A 19,838-nucleotide genomic window follows, 5' to 3' on the forward strand; every position below is an offset into this window, starting at 1 on the left:
TTTGCTAATATTGCGTATTAAAGTACAATAGAAGAGCGTCACATAGCATCGATTAGGGAAAAAGCTTGTGGCTCTCAAGTCTAGTGCTCTATAGTGATGAGCAGGATCATCAGTGTAGTCTGCAAGTAGGCGTGTCATTATAATCATATTCCATGCAACCTGATTCCAAGTAAGCAGGCAAATTCCTACATAAGGATTCTGTCAATGATCTACCCGCTGATGATACATATATCCAAACTGGACAATTCAGCACTGAAGTTCCGCCTGTTTGCATGCAGCTTGTCATTTGCAATCTCCTGCGGTGTGATCATCAAATCACATTTATATTACTGGCCAAGTGAGTCCTGATGGAAGGTTTATTTTCCCCCTCATTCTTTTAATATAAACTCTGTATCATGTATTCTGTGCAGGGTAGCTGGGAGGTGCTGGCTCTAACTATGAGTGTGTGGCTATATTGCCTCATGTACCAGGCACCAGGGGGAACTAATAGGCGCGAACTAACAGGGGAAAACTAAACCAAAGCCTAGCCTGTTCCGTAATCTAAATAATATAATCTGGGGCGAACTCTTCTTTTGTTTACCTCAGATTGTTAAAATCGTTTCAGCTGTTCTTGTTATGTTTGATTTCTCTGATCTGATAACAGTTTTTCCAATTTGTCAGGGTAAACAACAAAAGAATAGCGCATTCCGTCATGAACTCCCAAAGCACGATAAGTTAAAACTTGAGCTGATGGCCCGAAAATATAGGAGTCATCTTCTAGGCGATATATCAGAGAATGAGTGGCTAGAGGGCCATTATAAGGCTTTCAAAGCGATCCAGGAGCTTGGAAGAAAACAATTCGCTAGCTATGCCGTGGCCTTTGCGCTGGTGGGGCATGAGCCTTGCAAAATCGAGGTAAAGCGTCAAGCCGAATACTATTACCTAGGACTCTCTACTCATGCGCTAAATCTCTACAGCTTCAGCTTCTCTGTTGAGTAGCAGCTTCACTACTGCCTCATGCCCATTCTCTGCCGCCCATGAGAGTGGTGTCCGGCCAAAAGTATCCCTCGAGTCCACTGAAGCACCTCCTTCGAGGAGTGTCTTCACCACTGCCTCATTCCCTTTCCATGCTGCCCAAGAGAGAGGTGTATAGTGCTTTTTATCCGGTGCATCCACTGCAGCACCTCTGATGAGTAGTAGCTTCACTACTGCCTCGAATCCATTCTCTGAAGCGTATGACAATGGCGTCCTTTTGTCAACATCTGCAGAGTCTATATCCACACCATTCTTTGCAAGTAGCAGACTTACAATAGCCTCATGGCCCTTCTCAGCCGCCCACGATAGCGGTGTCCGCTTGTCTATCAGGTCCTCATCGCTTGCAGTGACTCAGTCGTCTGAGAGTAGCAATCGCACTACCCCCTCATGACCCTTCCAAACTGCCCAGCACAACGGCGTCTGCCCGTAGACAGAGTCTCTAGAATTAAGGTCAACTCGGCTATTTTTGAGCAGGATGCGAACTACGGCCTCGTGCCCGCCCTCTGCAGCATACGACAGTGGGGTTCGTCCGACGCTAGATCTCGAGTCTGGGTCGACGCCATCATTCGCGAGTAACAGTAGTACCACCGTCTCGTGTCCCTTCTCTGCAGCATAAGATAGCGGGGTTTGTCCAGGCCCTGATCTGGAATCTGGTTCGACTCGATCGTTTCCAAGCAGCAGCCACACTACCATCCCATGTCCTCTCCATGCTGCCAATGACAACGGTGTCTGTCCGGTGCCAGAGTCTCTGGGGTCAGGGTCAACGCTGTGTTTTTCGAGTAACAACGTTACCACTGCCGCATGTCCTTCCCACGCCGCCCACGATAGCGGTGTCATTCCAGATTTTGACTTGGCATCGGGATCGACTCCGTCCGCCTCGAGCAGCAACCAAACGACCTCCTTGTGCCCATTCTCTGCTGCCCAGGACAGTGGTGTCCGCTTATAAGAATCCTCGGTGTTTGGATCATGCCCATTCCTGATTAAAACCGCTACAATGTCGCTCAGACCAAAATAGGCCGCGAGGTGCATGCTTGTCATTTGCTGTGGCACATCCTGACTGTAGTTAGAGAAACGGTGATAGTCTTCGTTTACCAACATTGCCTGACCTGAGCCGGACGTGCTAGACTCACTATTAAGGAACTCTAACACCCTGACCCTTTGGGCCAAATATGCCGCAAGATGCATAATTGGCATGTCTGTTGACCCATCTTGACTTAGGCAGGATACCTTGGCCGCGCCGTTAAGAAGGCTTGAGTTTAACTGTCGCGCCCTAATTGAAGCTTCCCGGGCATGGTGTCCCCAATTACGCGCAGCGTAATCATACAGAACGTTTGACTGTATTCATATCTCAAATTCTGCATCATTTGAGCAGAACCCGCTCTGGGATGTATCAAAAGATAGATAGGTGATGCATGTCTTCACGATTTCAAGCTCTGCATTGGGAAACCAACGGCTTTGCGTTCGCTGAAAGTATTCTTGCGTCGTGTAGTGCACCAACCGAATCATACCGCTTTCTCTTTCGATTGTAACCAGCCCAAGGCATAGAGATCGTACGAGGTTGGTACTTGGAAGGTAGTCTTTGTCCAGTTTCGCAGACTGGCTCTTAACAGCAAGAGCATGTCGAATTTCTTCAGTCGAAAGTGGCCTTCTGGCGTAAAAAATCCAAAACAGGATTTGTTTCGCAAGATCTCGTCTTTCCTTTGGATGGTCGTCAATCCTCTCCATCGTCTGGCTGTAAGTTTTGTCTAGTGCCTCTTCTCCCTTAGCAAGGTTCCGTAACGCATCCTTAATATGACCCTTCGTTGGCAAGGTTACGAGCGATTTTATGTGCAGCTTTGCGAGTAAGAACCTGATGTTCGGTTTTAGTACAATCTTACCAGCTTTGGGGTCAGTTATATGCCATACATTCCACCAGTTGCATCAACCACTGTTTGCTTAATTTCTGCTTTTGTGTCATCATCCAGGATATCCAACTGTTGGAGTTGCATTCATTCATCGAGATATATCTCCACGTCGTGATCTCTTGCACGGATTTCAAGCGAGATAGCGTCACTAAACAATTTCTCAATCTCGCCATCTATCCGAGAAGTTGCGAAAATATTGCTCCCACATCTAGCTTGGAGGCTGAAAACCTCCGATACGAATTTATTTCGCTCCGATTCTCGGCATTCGTCAAGCGCGTCGACGAGGATAAATACTCTTGAGTACTTAATAGCCACAGAATGGAGGGTGCGTGAGATTTCTTCTAGTGACGGCCGCGTTCGGTCAGTTTTATGCTGATTATAAAGGTCGATCACCTCTCCTGGAATGGTCGGTAGTCTCTCAGATAACTGTTTCAGCACACTTGAGAGTAATCTGTCAACCCTCTGTTCGTCTTTCCGCTGGAAGTTGCAGTAAACATACGCAACGCCGAGACTTCGATCTTCGGAGGTGCGTCTAGTGAGGTGGTCGATTACAATAGACGTCAAGATTGTCTTCCCAGCGCCTGGAATTCCAGGGCAGAACAAAGTTTCCTGGCTTGTCCTGAGCCACTTCTGAAACTCCATTGAGTTGAGAAGCCATTCGCCAGTCCCAGCTTGTCGTCTCCGAAAATGGTCGCTTTGCAAAGGGCCGTAGTCGTCTGGCGTGATCCAGTTGAGTAAGTCATAATCTTCTTTTCTGGCTAACGTAGACCTCATCGTGTCGACGTTCGCTTCGATTTTGCCAAGAGCTAATTTGTTCATAAGCAAGCATCCGAAACTGCGCATTCCTGCTAAACACACGCCGAGCAAGGTAAATTCCTCGAGGCTACGTACTTTGCTCAATCGGAGATAGATCCATGACTCCTTGCCCAGGAATAACGAGCAAAAGTTCTTTAGCATATGATGCTGCCGTTGCAGCAGCATATGGCTGCCAGATCTTACTCTTATGTGAATCAGCATAGTCGCAGATACCCCGAATGACGAGGCAGGGAAACGAGTCCATTAACCCTGATTGAAGAGTTAGATATGGAAGTTTAGCAAGATGGGGAAAAAGACTTACCAGCAGCCTCCATTTCAAAACAAATTATTTTCTCCTTCTGTGCCCACTTATCTCTTAATATGGCGTCCCTCATCACTTGATCCGCTGATCCAATGGTTCCATAATGTATCTTGGGAGCAGTTCCATGCCGGTCTGTTCTCCTCGCAAGGTTCACTTTGTTGGGCCCACAGCAAGCCTTGCATGACTTCCTTCCCTCCAAGTGAACTATATCCGGTCTGAGCAACCGATCTTTCGCCGAACCTGGATACCGAAATTCTTCAGCCATGCCAGGATTCTTTGACAGAGTGTCTGCTAACAGCTCGGAAATCGTATGGCCTTTCCGTCTATGCTGTTGCTGGAGCACAGAAACTGCGCTCAAGACTATTGCCGGGGGCTTGTTGAGTTTGCCACCGGTATGAACAAACTCCTTCTCCTGCAGTGACTTGCCAAAGTCATACTGCACAACCGCTTCTGCTGATTTCGAATGCAGGCTTACCACAACATCACCGAGTCTTATATCTCGTATATCTTCCAATCCATCTTCAGAATCCTCCTCCTCCTCCTGCTCACTAAATTCAGTGTTGTCATATCCCCGCGTGCCGTAATATGGAGCCCCACCACCAATGCCAACCATCAGACCAAATCGGACAGCTGGGAAGCTGCGGAGCATATCTTTGGCAACAGTAGCAGCAGACACTTTGCCTGTCGTTTCTGCAGGCAAGCAAGCAATTACTACATTGTGATCGCCAATCCTGCCAAGGAGGTAAGAATTTGTATCTTGCGAATGGACGGCAGGAAGCACTGGATGTTCTTCATCCAGCATGGCCCCTGCGGCCACGAACTCGGTCTCTGGCAAAGCACATATCCACCCGACAGTGTAATCACCATGTGCGAACCTTCGGCCAGTTTGGGGCATCCTCGACTACTTGGAGAAGCTCACTTTGCGATCATAATTCTATATATTATAAGAAAATAATAGTCGAGAATCACGACTGAGCTAGCTGCTGTCGAGAGTGAGGCTAGACGGGGAGATAAATAGTTATAGCGAACCCCCGCCCCTGATGGGAATGGTATCTTATTCTTAATATGTGGGCCTGTACTCTACGCGGCGAGCCTTGACATGATCAATTCAGCCTCGCCAGCAAAGCCTGACAGCCACATAGTGACATACTGCATCTCATGCAGAAGTCGTCACGCGCTACAGGCAAGGAAACACTATTAGTGGATCACAATTTCCTTTGCATCGCGGCTTAGAGCTGGTTAGTTATAAACTGTAGACTATGGTACAGAGAGCACTGTATTTTTAGTCTCATTAGCAATGAATGTGAATGTGGTGATATCTGTGGATTTTACTCATTTCTAGGTTACTTACGCGATGAGGGTGAGTAGAAAGGCACACACAAAGATAATCCTACGAATGGGTGATTTCTCTTACTAATGATAATAAATATATATGTTTAGATTAACCTCTGCTGCCTGAGAAATTCATAATTGGGCATTGCTTCACGAACTATCTTAAGAATAAAACTTGCCTCCTCGTCGCCGAATTCATGCTTCCACTTGTCCGCCTCGGAAGCAACATCCACTACCTTGGGCGCCTTCTCTTTCACTACCCCGGAGGATCCCATCAGAGTTAATTTCATGATAGCTTGAGCTTCCTGACGTATGGAGTGCTGCTTGGAAGCATCATCTCCAGACGAGGCTTTACCCTCAGCACTGACACTTTCCCACTCGAACTTCAAGGCTGTGGGATCGAGCCCCGTTAGCTCACAGAATTTTACCATAGAGCTTTTATTGTGGGTCAGGTCATTGGCATCCAGGATGATTGGATGCGCCTGTCCCTCCTGGCGAACACACCAGTTGTACAGCATCCGCGTCCAGCGCAGAGTTACATTGACCTTCAGAAAACTCCGCGACATACCATCCGAGGTACCAGACCCTGGAGGATAAAGCTTCTTCAGAGCCCGATAAGCCCGGTACATCGACGGACACACTAGGGCGGGATGCCGAATAATAAATGCCAGTCGCCAGGTGCGCAGGTACCCATCCGGGAGGACAGTTTCATTCATTAGAGAAAAGGCTTGCGGCGGGCCATAGACGCTACCCACACAAACCCGAAACAACGAGTAGTAATTGTCCGCCTTCAAAGCGGCCGAGCCATCTCCGTTGGTGGCGTCGCCATCATGCAACATCTTACCGAAGGCGGCCGGGTTCATGAACCAGGAGGCATGTTCTTTCACGAAGATCTTTCCCTCATCATGGGCCCGCGCCGAGCATTCTTCCATGCTCTCCAAGCACTGTTGAAGGACTCCCTGGACCTCGCGTGTTTGTTCCGGTGTCCACTGTGCGAGGGGCTTGCTGATGAGGTCGTCTCTGAGGACGGCGTCTGATGCGGGTGCGAAAAAATACCCGGCGTGTTCGTTGGACAGGACATCTGGCTGATCCGGAATGGCGAGTATTTTCATTAATAGATTGGACGCGGTCCGAGGCATGCTCACCAGCAGCACGCGGTGAGGGAGACTATGAGTGGCATCCATTCTTGGGGTAATCATGAAGGCTGTGGCAAATCCGGGGGGAATAAAAGAGCAGCCTCCAACGAAGTGGAGGAGGAAACGGAAGTTGAAAGAGAAATGAATTTACAGTACCCTTAATGTCTCTATGTGCAATGTTGGTGGCTCAGCTCCCTCAACTTTGTCGATATCAATTCTCCCGAGCTACGCCGAATTGACCCATGAGATGACTATAGTTGCTTACAGCTGGAGGTGAGTCCTAAGCCTCAGACAAGATTTCCTGTAGGATAAAGAATGTAAGGGGGTGTGACAAAATTTTGCTCTCACAGGTATTAGCACTCTGCGAGATATGGTTGAATTGATCATTGGCCCTCTGATATTGGACTCAGGGATGTAACGAAATCAATATCAAGGGTTCACTTAATAACTCAGGTGATGATACTGATAGGTCTGACTTCAAGTGAAGAACCAACCTTGAGCGGGCAATAAACGAAGATGGTATGTGGACATCCCTTTAACCATGAATATTCAGTCATCAAGAGGGTCTCATCATCGAAGAATCTTGACAAGGTGGGCCAAGGGTGGTATTACTTTTCAGACTTTTACTATTTCTTGTTCAAACTGATTCAGCGTGGAACCCACACAGGTAACAATGCACCAGAATACAGCCAGTTGTATTGCATGATAGATAGCCAGGTTGACACATTCATCAGAGCACCCTGGCTTCACCAGAATGGCGGTGTGACAGCCACAAGAATGTGATTTCTTCCCATCAGCAAGGGGCCGTGAAACTATGTACATCCACGCATACTACATACTCCAAACTTAGACCGAGTTTCCCGTGAGAATAGCATAAGTCCATCTGAAGATCAACCGACTATTTCTTATGATTTCTTCACAGCCTTGTCCGACAGCAACTGCTAGTGGATGACCCATTTGTACAACGCGTACCACCATGGCAGTTCATGTACCATTCAGCATGTACCACGCCGTGGATATTGGCATCTCTGCCGGCGCGATAGTCATCGCCCTCGTTCTCTTGTTCGGGTTGACTGTCGTGGCATCCGACTATCTTGATGGATGGCGGCAGAGAAGAGCCTTGAGGGGCATTCCGATTGTAGATGAGGGTAGCTACATGCGGCCGCAGCTACGATGGAAACGCTTCGATGCGGAGAAAGAGTATGCGAGAGCATATCAGCAGGTGAGTTTCGTCTTGTATGTTACCAGCTGGTTGTTTCGCTGCTCACCATTATCTACATGAACCAGTACAGCAAAGCAGGCAAACCCTATGCGACACGGATACAGAATGATGACTATGCCATTGTGCTTCCCTTGAACTCGTCAAAGGAATGGAGGTCTCTACCACACGACCAGCTGAGCTTTCTTCATGCATTGGCAGAGGTAATACCCGTGATATCCTTCAACGATGCACAAGTCAGCGGCCTAATCGCTGGGGGACGAATAGTTTGCCGATATGAACATGTACTGCGACGTCACGGATAGAACACCCATTGAAGCTGTTCACAATTGCAACAACGCCGAATCATTGAGTACGAAGTCCCACCAGAGGAAAGTGATGTAACAAGCTGATCCTTTGTGATATTTGGCAGACCACCTCAACAAGCTTCTAGCCCGGGAAACAGATAAAGTCTTGCCTTTGATTTTCGGCCAGCCTACCGGGAACAGTAAGCAGGACAAGAACAAGAGTTGGAAGCCAAAGTTGCCTAACTGACAGGACCAGTAGAGTGGAAGGCATTGAACACATTTCAGACCATCCTCTCCTTATGCTCCACGGTCACTATGACCTTGCTCCTTGGACCAGACATCGCCCCCGATCCGGCGCTCCTCCACCATGCGATGTCTTTTGGGGAAGCCATTATGAGCAGCTGCTATCGACGGACGGGATATCCGCGCATCTTGCGGCCATTTGTGTGGCGCTTTTCGCCCGTATGCCGAAATCTGAGGACTAGCTTGTCAATCGTGAGAGCGAAACTTGTTCCCGAGGTCGTGCGCCGGATCGCAGCTGCACGAGCGGCGGACAAAACCAAGGACGTACGCCCATCTTCATTGTTGGACGCTCTGGTCGCGGCGGCCTTTGACAACGGCAGCTTGAGCCGAGATGGCAAATGCGCAAACGATGCGGCACAGGCACAGTTGCTGGCAGACGATCTCCTTTTCTACCATTTCGAACTCTCTAATCCGACCGCGTTCAACATTATCTTCCAGGTGTATGCCATCATGAACCACCGCGAGTACATGGCTCCGCTCCGAGAGGAGGCACTTCATGCTTTGAAGCTCACTGACGGCGACTGGACCGTCGAAACTCTGAAGCACACTCCCAAGTTAGAAAGCTTCGCAAAGGAGGCCTTTCGACTGTACGATATCTCTCCCTGTCAGTTCTTCTCCCTCTCTGTTACAAATGAACCGAACTGACTCAGAATAGTTGTCAGCTTCCGCCGTGTCATGAAAAATGTCACTTTAAACTCTATCGGTCTGTCTCTTCGTCCCAGCACGATCGTTTTGTCTCCATGTCGAAATGTCCATCTGGATCCCGAGTTCTATGAAGACCCGACGACCTTCAACGGCTACCGCTTCTACGACTCCAGCCGCGGCACCTGCTCTCCACGCGTGACAACCACCTCGCCGACTTTCTTGACCTTCTCTCATGGAGCCGGCACCTGTCCCGCGCGGGTTCTCGCTACTCAGATTTGCCGGACGATCTTCATCAAATTTCTGTTGCAGTACGATGTAGAACTTGCGCACAAGGAGACACCACCGTATGGATACACCAATGGTCCGGTCTATTTGCCTAATCCATCAGTGACGATGCGGGTTCGGCCCAGAAGCAACGGGAAGCCATGATTCTCCTGCCATGTTCGATCACTTCATATGACCATTGAGATCGTGACTTTATGTGTCAGGAGCATAGTAACAGTTCATCACTAATGTCGGATCCATATTGTATGGTAGTCGTGGTTAAAATCCAAACAGAGCGACATGAGTTGACGCATGTACTGCGACGTAGTACCAGTATCTCAGATATCGCACTGTTCGTATGAAGAAAGAATTAGTGTAGGTGACGGTGAACCCAATCGAGACAGGGCACCAGACACCTCAGGCTCCGCTTTGCCTGCCCCAGGCGTCATCAGCCCAACCATCCTTTGTATGCTACGGGTTATCCATCTTCAACCATCTAAGTCGGTTCGCTAGCTAGCAATTTCATCAATTTGTGGCCATTATTTATCATCATGCTGCTCTTTTTCATTATTATTTTATCTGCACCAAGGATATCATACCTCTACAATGATACGCGATAACCTCAGAGGCCCAGACACAGGGCCGCTCCCAAACCGCCTGTGTTGTGCTGCCCGCCCACGTCCGAACGAAGAGAACAGCTGAAGACCAAAAAGGCAAAAGCAGAACTACTAAAAAGAATACAATTGACATGCCTCGAAAGCCCTTTAATAAGACGCAGTGAGATACTCCTTCAGTTCCCTGATTGTGGGAGACCCCAGGAAGAAAGAAGTCTGGATATCAACCTGCAGCTCGGTCGAGAACTTCTCCACTAGGACGAGTGACAGAAGCGAATCTATGCCGAGCGCAGAAAACTCCGTTTCATCGGTCAGACCGTCCGGTTCCACTCCGGTCTCGGCGGCGAGGAGAGCTAGTGCGTCACGGACAAGCTGAGTGTTCGCCTTCTTCTCACATGGTGCGATTGGCAAGTCGACTTGCGGGGTGGGCGGGCCGATATCTGAGTCCTTTTGGTCGGACCCGGATGATGACTCTGTCGTCGGACTGGGTTGGTGCTGTAGCGGCGGCAGGTCCCGGGGCTGGATGTGGTGAGCCAACGCCCCGTCACCGTCGTCCGGGGGGTCGAAGAAGCGATTCATCAATATACGAGGCAGCGGACGCAATGTCATTTCGCGGACCTTTCCGATAACACGGTCCTCACGCAGAACGTAGACGTCGCCGAGGAAGAAACCCGAACCATTGCGGGCCGGATTCATTTTGACATAGGATCGATACAGCTCTCCCGGGACTAGTTCCTCGGCGAACCGCATTGACTTCCACCCGTCCATTACATAAATGGTATTATGATGGTCGGTGGCATGACCGGCGTTGAGCACGAGACCCCCGACATGGGTAATTGGGTCGATGTGGTGGGGAGGCGCCGTCCAGCGGCTATCATTGCTAGGCGCAAGTATCACATCAGCGACAGCTTCCAGGCCGTGCAGCACCGCCGACTGGATGGCGCGATAGTGTTCTGCGTAGTCGACAATATTTTTGAAGAGTGTGTACACCAGATCCCGCGATACCCGGCTCGCTTGTCCGTGATCCGCCATCTGGTGTAGTGTGGCGATCCGGGTGGTCAGCAGGTGGGCGTAGTCGGCCCATTCATCCTGCCAGCTCTGTCTGTCACCGCATGTTACGACACCACTGGCCAGCGTCTCCTCCGGGGTTTGTGAGCTGTCATCCAGGAGACGAGATAGGGACAACTGCATCGCTGTACGCTGGAGATCCGCCTGCATACGCATCCGAACCCATTGCGGTTTGGATCGATCTTTTCGTGGGATCAGTCCTTGGAAGACCCTTACTTGACCAAAATCCAAGGCCGGAAGCGGTGATTCGGGCTTAAGGCGGGAGTACATATATCTCGCCAATGTGAAAGCAATGTCGGTGTAGGCAAACTACAGAAGGCAATTTAGTCTAGCACAAAGCTTGTCAGGATTGTTGACTCACCACTGAGACGAGCGGACGCCCACTCATTTTGTGCCCTGACGCAACTGCAAAAAAGTCCTTGTCCATGACGTCGGACTGTACCACGATCTCTCCGCCATCACGCCAGAACGACTCCTCCAGAATCTGATGCACCAACGCGGTGCGCAAGGATGGCGTTGCAACGGAGACTGAGTCAGTTGCCGGCCGTTTATCCTTCACCAGCAGCCAGTCTCCGTTATGCTGGATCCAGTGGTTCTTCAGGTCCCACTGATAGGATGGCAAGTTTAGCAGGCGGACCTCCGATTCGAAGGGTCGATACCACTCATTCCAGTCCAGTGGAACTCCGGTCTCCTGAAGGGTGCACATGCTAACGGCCAATGTATGCCAGTTAGTCTCATCTGACCGCAAGCTTGGCACAATGACCTCGAGATCTGCGACCGTGGCGCGCACAGCGCCCGAGTAGGTCGGATGGACTCCAATTTCCACCCAGACAGTATGGGAGTTGACGAGTCCCATATCCTGCGCTTTCGCAAGGGCTTCCGCGAACCGGACGGGCGCCCGCGTGTTATCCCGCAGGAACGAACAGGCGGCCAAGCTCCTACTTTCTAAGGCCACGTCGGCCAACGTGGGTGAAATGAGTGGGATCTTGAGGCTTCGGAAGGAGACAGCCTTCGTGATTTCTTCGTATCGATCTAGGATGGGCTCCATCTGGGAGGAGTGAAACGCAAACGGGACATTCAACTTGACAGTGCGGTACCCTTGTGACCCTAGGGACTCTTGTATGTCTACGATGTCCTTGATCGACGCAGCGATCGTGATACTTCGGGGCCCATTAATACAAGCGACTTCATATGCTCGGCCTTGCACGCAGCGACGAATATCCTCGACGGTTCCCTGGACAGCTAGCATTCCATAGCTGTTAGCGGTGCACAGCTCCTGCATAAGCAGAGCACGCTGCCCAACCAAGAAGATCACGTCGCTGGCGGAGAGCGCTCCTGCAGCATACAGCGCAGCGTACTCGCCCAGACTCGCGCCAACAACCACGGCAGGCTTCACCCCGAGCGTCCTCCAGAGGCGACAGAGGGCGATCTGCACGCAGACGGTGGCAAGCTGGGCCACCAGCGCACTTAATTGAGAGACATCCGCGCCAGTATCTGTGATAGCCGGAAGTATCGAACCAAACCCATTCTGTTGGCAGATCTCATCCAGGCGCTGGATTTGCTCCCGATACGGAGGATACTCCTCGAAGAGCTGCCGGCCCACTCCAGTGTAGAAGCTTCCTTGACCCGAGAAGACAAATGCGACGGAGGGCGGTTTGTTCACCACTCGTCGAGTCTCCACACTAGGCATGCGCTGGTGCAGCGCCTGGACGATCTCCGCTGTCGAGGCGCCATGGACCGCGATGCGATACTTGTGATGTATGCGGCGGGCGGTGGTAGTGTACGCGAGGCTCGCCACCTGTGCGGATGGGTTCCCTTCCAACCAGCTAATCAGCCTTTCGAGATTCCGTCGCAGGGAAATCGTGCTCTTGGCGGATAGGGCCACGACGAATCGTGTCTGCGGAGGTCCCTGAGGATCTGGCCGTACAGGCGGCTCTTCTAGCAGCAAACTGGTGTTTCCTCCCGCCGCGCTGAAGTTGTTGACCATGACGTATCGTTTCCGGTTCGACCGATACGGCCAAGAGATGGTCTCCATGGGGATATGGACGTTTAGTCGCTCAAGGTCTGGAAATTTGGAATTCAACACTTTTTTTATGCCCACGTGCCGGGGAATCGCATTATGCTGGAAGATCAGAAGCGCCTTCATTAGTGCTGTAATGCCAGCCGCGGCCTCCCCGTGGCCCACATTGGCCTTGACAGACGAAATGTACAACTGATGAGACCGTCGAGGCACCGAAGGACTGAAGACACGGGTGACGGATTCAATTTCGGCCGCATCCCCAGCCTGTGTGCCTGTGCCGTGCATCTCAACCAGGTCCACATCGTGCGGACGAATGCCGGCCTGAGTAAGAACAGAACGAAAGAGCTGCTCCTGGGTGGGTGCATGAGGATGAGTTATGGAGATGGCGTGGGATGAGTGGTTGGTAGCTGTCCCCAGGATCACCCCTAGGATGTTATCATTGTCTTGCTGCGCATCAGATAGGCGCTTCAGGACAATAGATCCGATTCCATCGCCTCGACAGTAGCCATCGGCACCGTCATCAAACACCTTGCAGTTTCCGGTCTTGGATAAAAAAAAGCCCCGGCTGAGACCAGCAAAGCTATCAGACCCCGTTAGGACGTTCAATCCCCCGGCCACGACCATGTCGGCCTCCCCGCGGGTCAGCGCCGTGCAGGCAATCTGGACCGCAGCTAAACTGGCGGAGCATGCTGTATCACAATTGAAGCTGGGACCGGAGAATTTAAAGAAGTAACTGATTCGACCGGGGGCAAACGCCCGATAATTCCCTGGTATAAAATACATGTCGATGTTCTGGCCCGCGTTTGCTTCGCGGTAGTCGTCGGAGCACTGGCCGTAGACCGTCCCTACTCGGTCTCGGGTGGTTGAACGGGTGCGATCGGGCACATACCCAGACTGCTCTAGGGCTTCATATGCGGTAAGCAGTGCCAGGCGGTGGGTGGGATCTGTTTGTCCTGCTTCGCGGGGAGACATATCGAAGAAGCTAGCGTCAAAGAGTCCGGGGCTGTCAATAAAGCATCCGAACGGGGTGTGGCTAGTGTTTGGTCGTTTCCCGGTGATGTCCGTGTGGCTCTCAACGTCATATCGGTCGGCTGGGACCTTCTGGTGCACATCCCGTCCGTCTTCAAGTAGCTCCCAGAATCGCTGCAGATCATCCGCCCCCCCGGGCAACCGACAAGACATTCCTACTACGGCGATCTTGGAGTCGACGGTACTTGACGGAGGCTCAAGGCTATCGTCGATGATCCACTGGCCAAGATCTTCCACGCTGATGGTGCATTCGGGGTAATCTGTCTGTACTGCAGATAGCAAGCCATGCACGGCAGGTGAGGATGGCCTGAACGTCTCGAGCTGCAGCTTCATATCATGTTGCCAGTGGGGGACCTTTCTGACAGCGTCAAGAACGCTACCCCAGCGAATTATGCTCGTCAGAAGCACATATGTGGCCGACTCAAAAAGATCTCGGACAGTCTCGCCCGCCAACGGTTGGCCATCACCCATTGACAGCATAAGAGGAGCTCCCGAGAGACGGCGACTGGCAATGCCAGGGTCGACTTCGCTTACTACCCACGCGCTGTGTGTTCGGTCGTACAGGTGGGTTGCATGGCAGGGTCCCCCGTAGACGGGCAGCGGCGCACGAGGAGCCGACTGAACCTTTCCGGGTTTATTAAAGAACTGGCGAAGTCGCGATGGCGGACCGCTGACGAACACGCTCCCGTCGGGCTCCACGACGCTGATGTACACTTTGCTCGACGGCGGGGTCTCCTGTGTGGTGATTCAGATCAGATCCCTGTCCGTTCAATTGCATCTCATAAGCATCAGTTAGCCTACCGTAGACATGTTAAACATCTCCAGCTCTTCTCGCACCGTCTTCTCCTCCAACCCCCTCACCACCGTGGTCCAACTCTCCAGAGCATTGTCCAGAGACTGTGGTTCCAGATCCTGGGACTTTTGATACAGCAAGATACCGGCTCTCATGGCGACCCGGATTACCTCCGCTGCCGTGATGGGCAAATCCAGCAATGAGGGGGACGCAACGATTGCCGTGGCGGCCAGAAAGCCCAACCCCAGCCCGGTGAAGAGGGATTTCTGTGCATCGAAGCTGAATTCATGAGGCCGGCTCTCGTAATTCCTATCCCAAGTCAGTCCACGCATCCACCGTTGCCTAGTTGGGAAGGGAGAGAGCTCACCCGACGAAGAGACCTAGTTGAACCAGACACAAGAAGACACATTCAAAAACTCCACACAAAGATCCTTTGTGCCAGTTGTAATTTTCAGCCAGATCGAGTATAGACTGAAAGGGAGGAATAAGACTTCTCAGTTCCGGGGGAAGACGGCGGATTTCCTCTCTGACGACCCGGGTTGTCTCCTCGAGAACTCGGCGCAATACGACATGCCCTGGCGACTGAGAACGCAGCCGCAGGCGCCGGAACAGATCTGGCAAATCATCAGTGGGGAATTTGTTGCTGAAAAAGAAGAGCCTCATTGTGTTTGTTACGGTGAGACGGCGAGGGCGACGAATTTTGTCCTTACAGCGGGGTGTTGGTCAATATAATTCCTTGGGATATCTACGTTCATAGCTAGCTGACTCCCAGTCTCGACTTTTTCCAACCTCAACCAAGGAGCCTCGACACCACGCCGATTCTCACCCAGAACATTCTTCATGCTAGGGGTTCCTTAGCACGGCCGCCTGATGGGATGCATCTGAATAGCCGGGTACAGTAACCTGATCATCCGCTCACGTTGCAGTCTCGTAGACAACCAGGCACATGTCCGCAAGCATGGGGAGCTGTAGTTTGCATGACCGTCCCTATCTCTAACTAGAATACAGGCTAAAGTCAGTTGACTTCTATTCTACAGCTATTTGTGGCAAAAAGACTCTGCTCGCTTATCAGGAATGCAATGTAAGGCAAGCAAAGGCTACGAGGGGCAATGAGAAACGGGAGTGTCTCTGCTGCTCCAGACATTCAGGGTAGTACAGAGCTGCAAGGTGCAAGTTGCAAGTTGACAGCCTTGAGAGGAGTCCCCATCGTTTGTTGCATATGCTGTGTTTTCCCTTGTGCACTATCATCCCTACTAGCTAGAGATGGTTGTCTAGACACCTTTTTGGCTGAGTGGTTTGATATGTCATATGCTTTACGGTCTGTGTAGAGCACTCGGTGCAGGCCTATAAAGTCATGCATATACAATGCTAGCATGCGGGGAAAATATCTGCATCCTTTCATCCCTAGAGTCAGCGGTGTACTCGGTGCAGGGCCTATAAAACCATGCAGATATAATCTCTCACATCACTGGCATTATACATGCATCCTTTCATCCCTGGAGTCAGCGGTGAGGATATCTCCTCATCCACCCTGCAAGGAGGTCTAGTCGCGCGTCAGAAATATGCATCCCTGGAATTTTTGTTGTGGATCAGCTATTGTTATCTTATCATGCTCATGACGGAAAGGCGGTCCTATGAGCTGGACGGACATGGTCATCGGACAGAAATACTCTAGGAAAACTCCCCTCTACAGGTAGACAACCACTCCCTATCTAGGTCATTTTCATTTCAAGGCTCAAGGTGCTTTTGCAAATACGCACGCGTGGTTCTCAGGCGAAGAATCACCACACCATGACCATCCCAGAAGAAATCGATGAATATGCCTCGATCCAGAAAGCCCTGAAAGGCCTCAACGAAGCTGCACAACGATGCCAGCAGACTATGCTGAGCGGCCATGACAGCAGCATAGAAAGCTGCTGTGCCAGACAAAGCGCGCGCGATGAGCTGGTTCTGGAGGCGCTCAAGTTCCTCCAGGTTGCGCAAGGTCCTATCGATGCCGCCGCTACTTGTTACGAAAGGGTGGGATATAGCCACGCCACAAAATGTTCCAGATGATGAGATAGCTGCTAATCAGGCTGATAGACAGCTCATCTCGCGAGCGTCCGCGCGTTGCTGGAGATGGGGGTCTTCGAAGCGCTTCCGACGGGGCGAGTATCTCGCAGCACGGAAGAGTTGGCGCAGGAACTGAATGTCGATGAATCTCTCCTTGGTCAGTGCACTCTTGCCGATAGCTGCTATGCTATGCCATGCATCCGTTGACAGAATTGCAGCCCGTTTGCTGAGAAATTCCTCGCTGTACGGACCATTTGAAGAGACTGGGCCGGGCCAGTACCGCCACACCCCGTTCTCCGAGGCGTATCTGCGCCCCGAGATCCGCGGCATGTTTCGATTTGCGTGAGTGTTTCCTCCCTATTAAGGTTCATGATTAACTGAGGAGTCGATAGGATGGACGACCATATGCCCGCGCATCTCAAGCTGCATGAATTCCTCCAATGCAATGGCTGGCGGGAACCCTCGTCCACCACAGATAATCCGTACACGTATGCCCACAAGACCAACGGAAAGAGCATGTTCGACAACCTCTCCGAGAAGCCGGAGCGGATGAAGGCATTCAATAACGGGATGACGGTGCAGGCGATGACGCCGCTGTGGATGATTGATCTGTTCCCCTGGGGAAGTTTGGCCCAGTTCAAGCCCAGCGCGAGCCAGATTCTCGCGGTTGATATCGGCGGCGGCAAGGGCAAGGCCATCAGCCGGATCCGGTCTTTGTGTAGTGGTTTGCCGGGCCGGTATATCCTGCAAGATCAGGCGCATGTTGTCAAGAGTGTCGAGGGTTCATTGGATCCCGCGATCGAGACGATGGCCTATGATTTCTTTACTGAGCAGCCTATTCGAGGTAAGATGCTGGATATGACTGAATCTGTTGGTGTAGCTTCTGATATTCTCCCTAGGCGCTCTAACCTACCTCATCCGCCGGTGTCTCCACAACTGGCCCCAGGACAGCGTGGTTCGTATCCTGAAGAATATCGCTGCGGCCATGGAGCCAGAGAAGTCACGGCTTCTAATTGAGGAGATCGTCGTACCGGCGGAGAAAGCCGGTGTCGAGGAAGGATGGATGGATATGATCATGATGTCTCTGGGTGCCAAACAAAGGACATTGAAGGAGTGGGAGACGGTGCTGGGTCTGGCTGGATTGGAAGTCAAAAACGTGTATCAGATTTCGGGAAATTGCCACGGACTCATTGAGGCCTGGCTGAAGTGATTCTATTATCTCATGCATCTGAACCCTGCCAAGCTCTCATCTTGAAGAAAGTAGCGGGAGGGTGTTATATGGGGCAGACCTGGAGACAACCAATTTACATACTTGATGATATCACCCGTCTACTAGCTGCGAGAAGAATCATCCGCTTTTCCTGGTAGGGACATCATAGAAACTGTCGACCTGTGGCCCAGCGAGAGCATCTCTCTGTTCTACCAGTAAAATACTACACTCAGCCAGGATCCGACAACGTAAAATAGCGTTCAACTCGGTAAGCTTGAGAAACACAAAATTCAAAATCCAGAACTGATCAAACTGTCGACCAAAAGCTACTGCGAAACAGGAACCCCAAATACCCAAAGTCATGGCTTCCGCGCGATTGCAATGATCGCCTCAGCCTCCATGGAGCCAAGTCCATCCTTCCCCGTCTTCTCTTCCAGGATGCGCAGCACCGCCTTTGGCACCTCGGCTTCGTACTTATCCCGTTGCTCCTGCGTCCAGAATTTCCTGGTTATATGAGGGAGACTGATCTTGCAGGCCTCGGCGAGCTCCTGCACGGGCACGGGGTATTGCTTTGCCACGGTGGTAACATTAATATCCGTAAATCCTGCTTGCTCAAACTGGGCCCGCACGCGGGACTCGTCGGCCCAATTCTTGTTGTACAGGCCGAATATGTCTTCTGTGGTCGGCGTGGGAAGATCGCTTGGTATGCTTGCGATGGCGGACTGGATGAGAGTCATCCAGACGGCTGGCAGGTGGTGAGTTAGATTGGTCTGGTATATTTGCCAAGGTCAACGTACCTGAACACCATGTCGAAACGGCGAGCGTGCCTCCTGGTTGAAGTATTCTGAAGCACTCTAGTGTATCGAAGATTAGCTGGCACCTCTATTGTATATCACCATACCATGAGCAACCTACCTTTCATTGCAGCTTGGTCGTCTGGGAAGAGGTTAAAAGCTGATATAAAGTTAACATGGGCTGTCTCCATGTGTCCCTGTCACCCTACCAAAAGCTGAGAAGACATGCGTATAGTGTGCACTGGGAAGCCGAGTATCCTGTGCATCCACAACCTTCACCTCAGCATTGCGCCATCCTTCTTCGGTCATCCTCTGCTTGGAGACCTCGACCATGGCTTCAGATACATCGCCACAGGTTAACTGCCAGTTGCGTGTAGTCTCATCACCAAGGGCACGATAAAGGGTACTAGAAACTGCCCCTGTCCCGCAGGCATTGTCGAAGACAGCCAGAGGTTTCCGGCCGGACCGGGCTATACCAGACCTTTCCACCAATTCCTCGGCAAATAGAGTGCTGATTTTACTGCCAATCTTGTATCTGCTAGCAGATTCACGGTCATGCTTTGCTGGGGCAGCTGGGGTTCGGGTCATGCTGGTAAATTTCAATGGTGGCGGGTGTGAGGTAGAGAAACTGAGGAGAATATCGATGCTTCTCAATCATGACGCAGACACTTGCTTAAGTTGCCGTAATAATGCTGAAAATATCACTGCGCAGCAGGGAGAGTAGCGGTCAGCCCGCGATAACTTGGAGACTAAACGAGCGTAAGGCAAGGCAACAGTGATACAATGTCTTACTCGCTGTCGGTATTTCCCTTGCATTGCTCTTGGATATGTCTTATGTTCTAGGCCTGAGACCTTGCAGACCACATGAGGGAAAATAATTGCTGTCCTCTATGGTTTCATGCCTGTCTCAGGTCGGAGAATCCTGCAATAAGCTAACAGGAAGATGGTCTTGAAGTCTCCTGTCTCCTAAATCACATTTGAGCCCACCGCGTCTCTATCTAATCACTTGTCATGCATTGTAACATCCCCCTTGCCTT

At 51.2% G+C, this 19,838-nt stretch overlaps 7 protein-coding genes across 7 annotated transcripts; 2 read left to right on the forward strand and 5 right to left on the reverse strand.

Moving 5' to 3' along the window:
* Positions 1-1,365: 1,365 nt before the first annotated feature.
* Positions 1,366-2,222, reverse strand: Aspvir_007490 (ankyrin repeat domain-containing protein; the record flags this gene model as incomplete). Its single annotated transcript, XM_043270672.1, has 2 exons — positions 1,366-2,120; positions 2,219-2,222. The coding sequence occupies 2 exons, from the start codon at positions 2,220-2,222 to the stop codon at positions 1,366-1,368; spliced, it is 759 nt and encodes a 252-aa protein (XP_043126607.1).
* Positions 2,223-3,002: 780 nt separating this feature from the next.
* Aspvir_007491 (uncharacterized protein) lies at positions 3,003-4,930 on the reverse strand (the record flags this gene model as incomplete). Its single annotated transcript, XM_043270673.1, has 3 exons — positions 3,003-3,724; positions 3,810-3,983; positions 4,036-4,930. The coding sequence occupies 3 exons, from the start codon at positions 4,928-4,930 to the stop codon at positions 3,003-3,005; spliced, it is 1,791 nt and encodes a 596-aa protein (XP_043126608.1).
* A 541-nt stretch (positions 4,931-5,471) lies between these two features.
* Aspvir_007492 (uncharacterized protein) lies at positions 5,472-6,551 on the reverse strand (the record flags this gene model as incomplete). Its single annotated transcript, XM_043270674.1, has 1 exon — positions 5,472-6,551. One exon carries the CDS (start codon positions 6,549-6,551, stop codon positions 5,472-5,474), a length of 1,080 nt encoding a protein of 359 aa, XP_043126609.1.
* A 928-nt stretch (positions 6,552-7,479) lies between these two features.
* On the forward strand, positions 7,480-9,386 carry Aspvir_007493 (cytochrome P450; the record flags this gene model as incomplete). The annotated part of the gene is made up of 6 exons (XM_043270675.1): positions 7,480-7,725; positions 7,791-7,925; positions 7,990-8,074; positions 8,135-8,209; positions 8,269-8,916; positions 8,968-9,386. 6 exons carry the CDS (start codon positions 7,480-7,482, stop codon positions 9,384-9,386), a joined length of 1,608 nt encoding a protein of 535 aa, XP_043126610.1.
* Positions 9,387-9,985: 599 nt separating this feature from the next.
* Positions 9,986-15,408, reverse strand: encA (non-reducing polyketide synthase encA; the record flags this gene model as incomplete). Its single annotated transcript, XM_043270676.1, has 4 exons — positions 9,986-11,212; positions 11,265-14,687; positions 14,754-15,054; positions 15,113-15,408. The coding sequence occupies 4 exons, from the start codon at positions 15,406-15,408 to the stop codon at positions 9,986-9,988; spliced, it is 5,247 nt and encodes a 1,748-aa protein (XP_043126611.1).
* Positions 15,409-16,536: 1,128 nt separating this feature from the next.
* Aspvir_007495 (uncharacterized protein) lies at positions 16,537-18,007 on the forward strand (the record flags this gene model as incomplete). The annotated part of the gene is made up of 5 exons (XM_043270677.1): positions 16,537-16,764; positions 16,828-16,954; positions 17,016-17,139; positions 17,190-17,641; positions 17,697-18,007. 5 exons carry the CDS (start codon positions 16,537-16,539, stop codon positions 18,005-18,007), a joined length of 1,242 nt encoding a protein of 413 aa, XP_043126612.1.
* Positions 18,008-18,366: 359 nt separating this feature from the next.
* On the reverse strand, positions 18,367-19,389 carry tpcH (methyltransferase tpcH; the record flags this gene model as incomplete). The annotated part of the gene is made up of 4 exons (XM_043270678.1): positions 18,367-18,752; positions 18,805-18,861; positions 18,923-18,961; positions 19,011-19,389. The coding sequence occupies 4 exons, from the start codon at positions 19,387-19,389 to the stop codon at positions 18,367-18,369; spliced, it is 861 nt and encodes a 286-aa protein (XP_043126613.1).
* Positions 19,390-19,838: the final 449 nt, after the last annotated feature.

The sequence above is a fragment of the Aspergillus viridinutans genome, assembly GCF_018404265.1.
Source record: "Aspergillus viridinutans IFM 47045 DNA, scaffold_5, whole genome shotgun sequence".
NCBI lineage: Eukaryota > Fungi > Ascomycota > Eurotiomycetes > Eurotiales > Aspergillaceae > Aspergillus > Aspergillus viridinutans.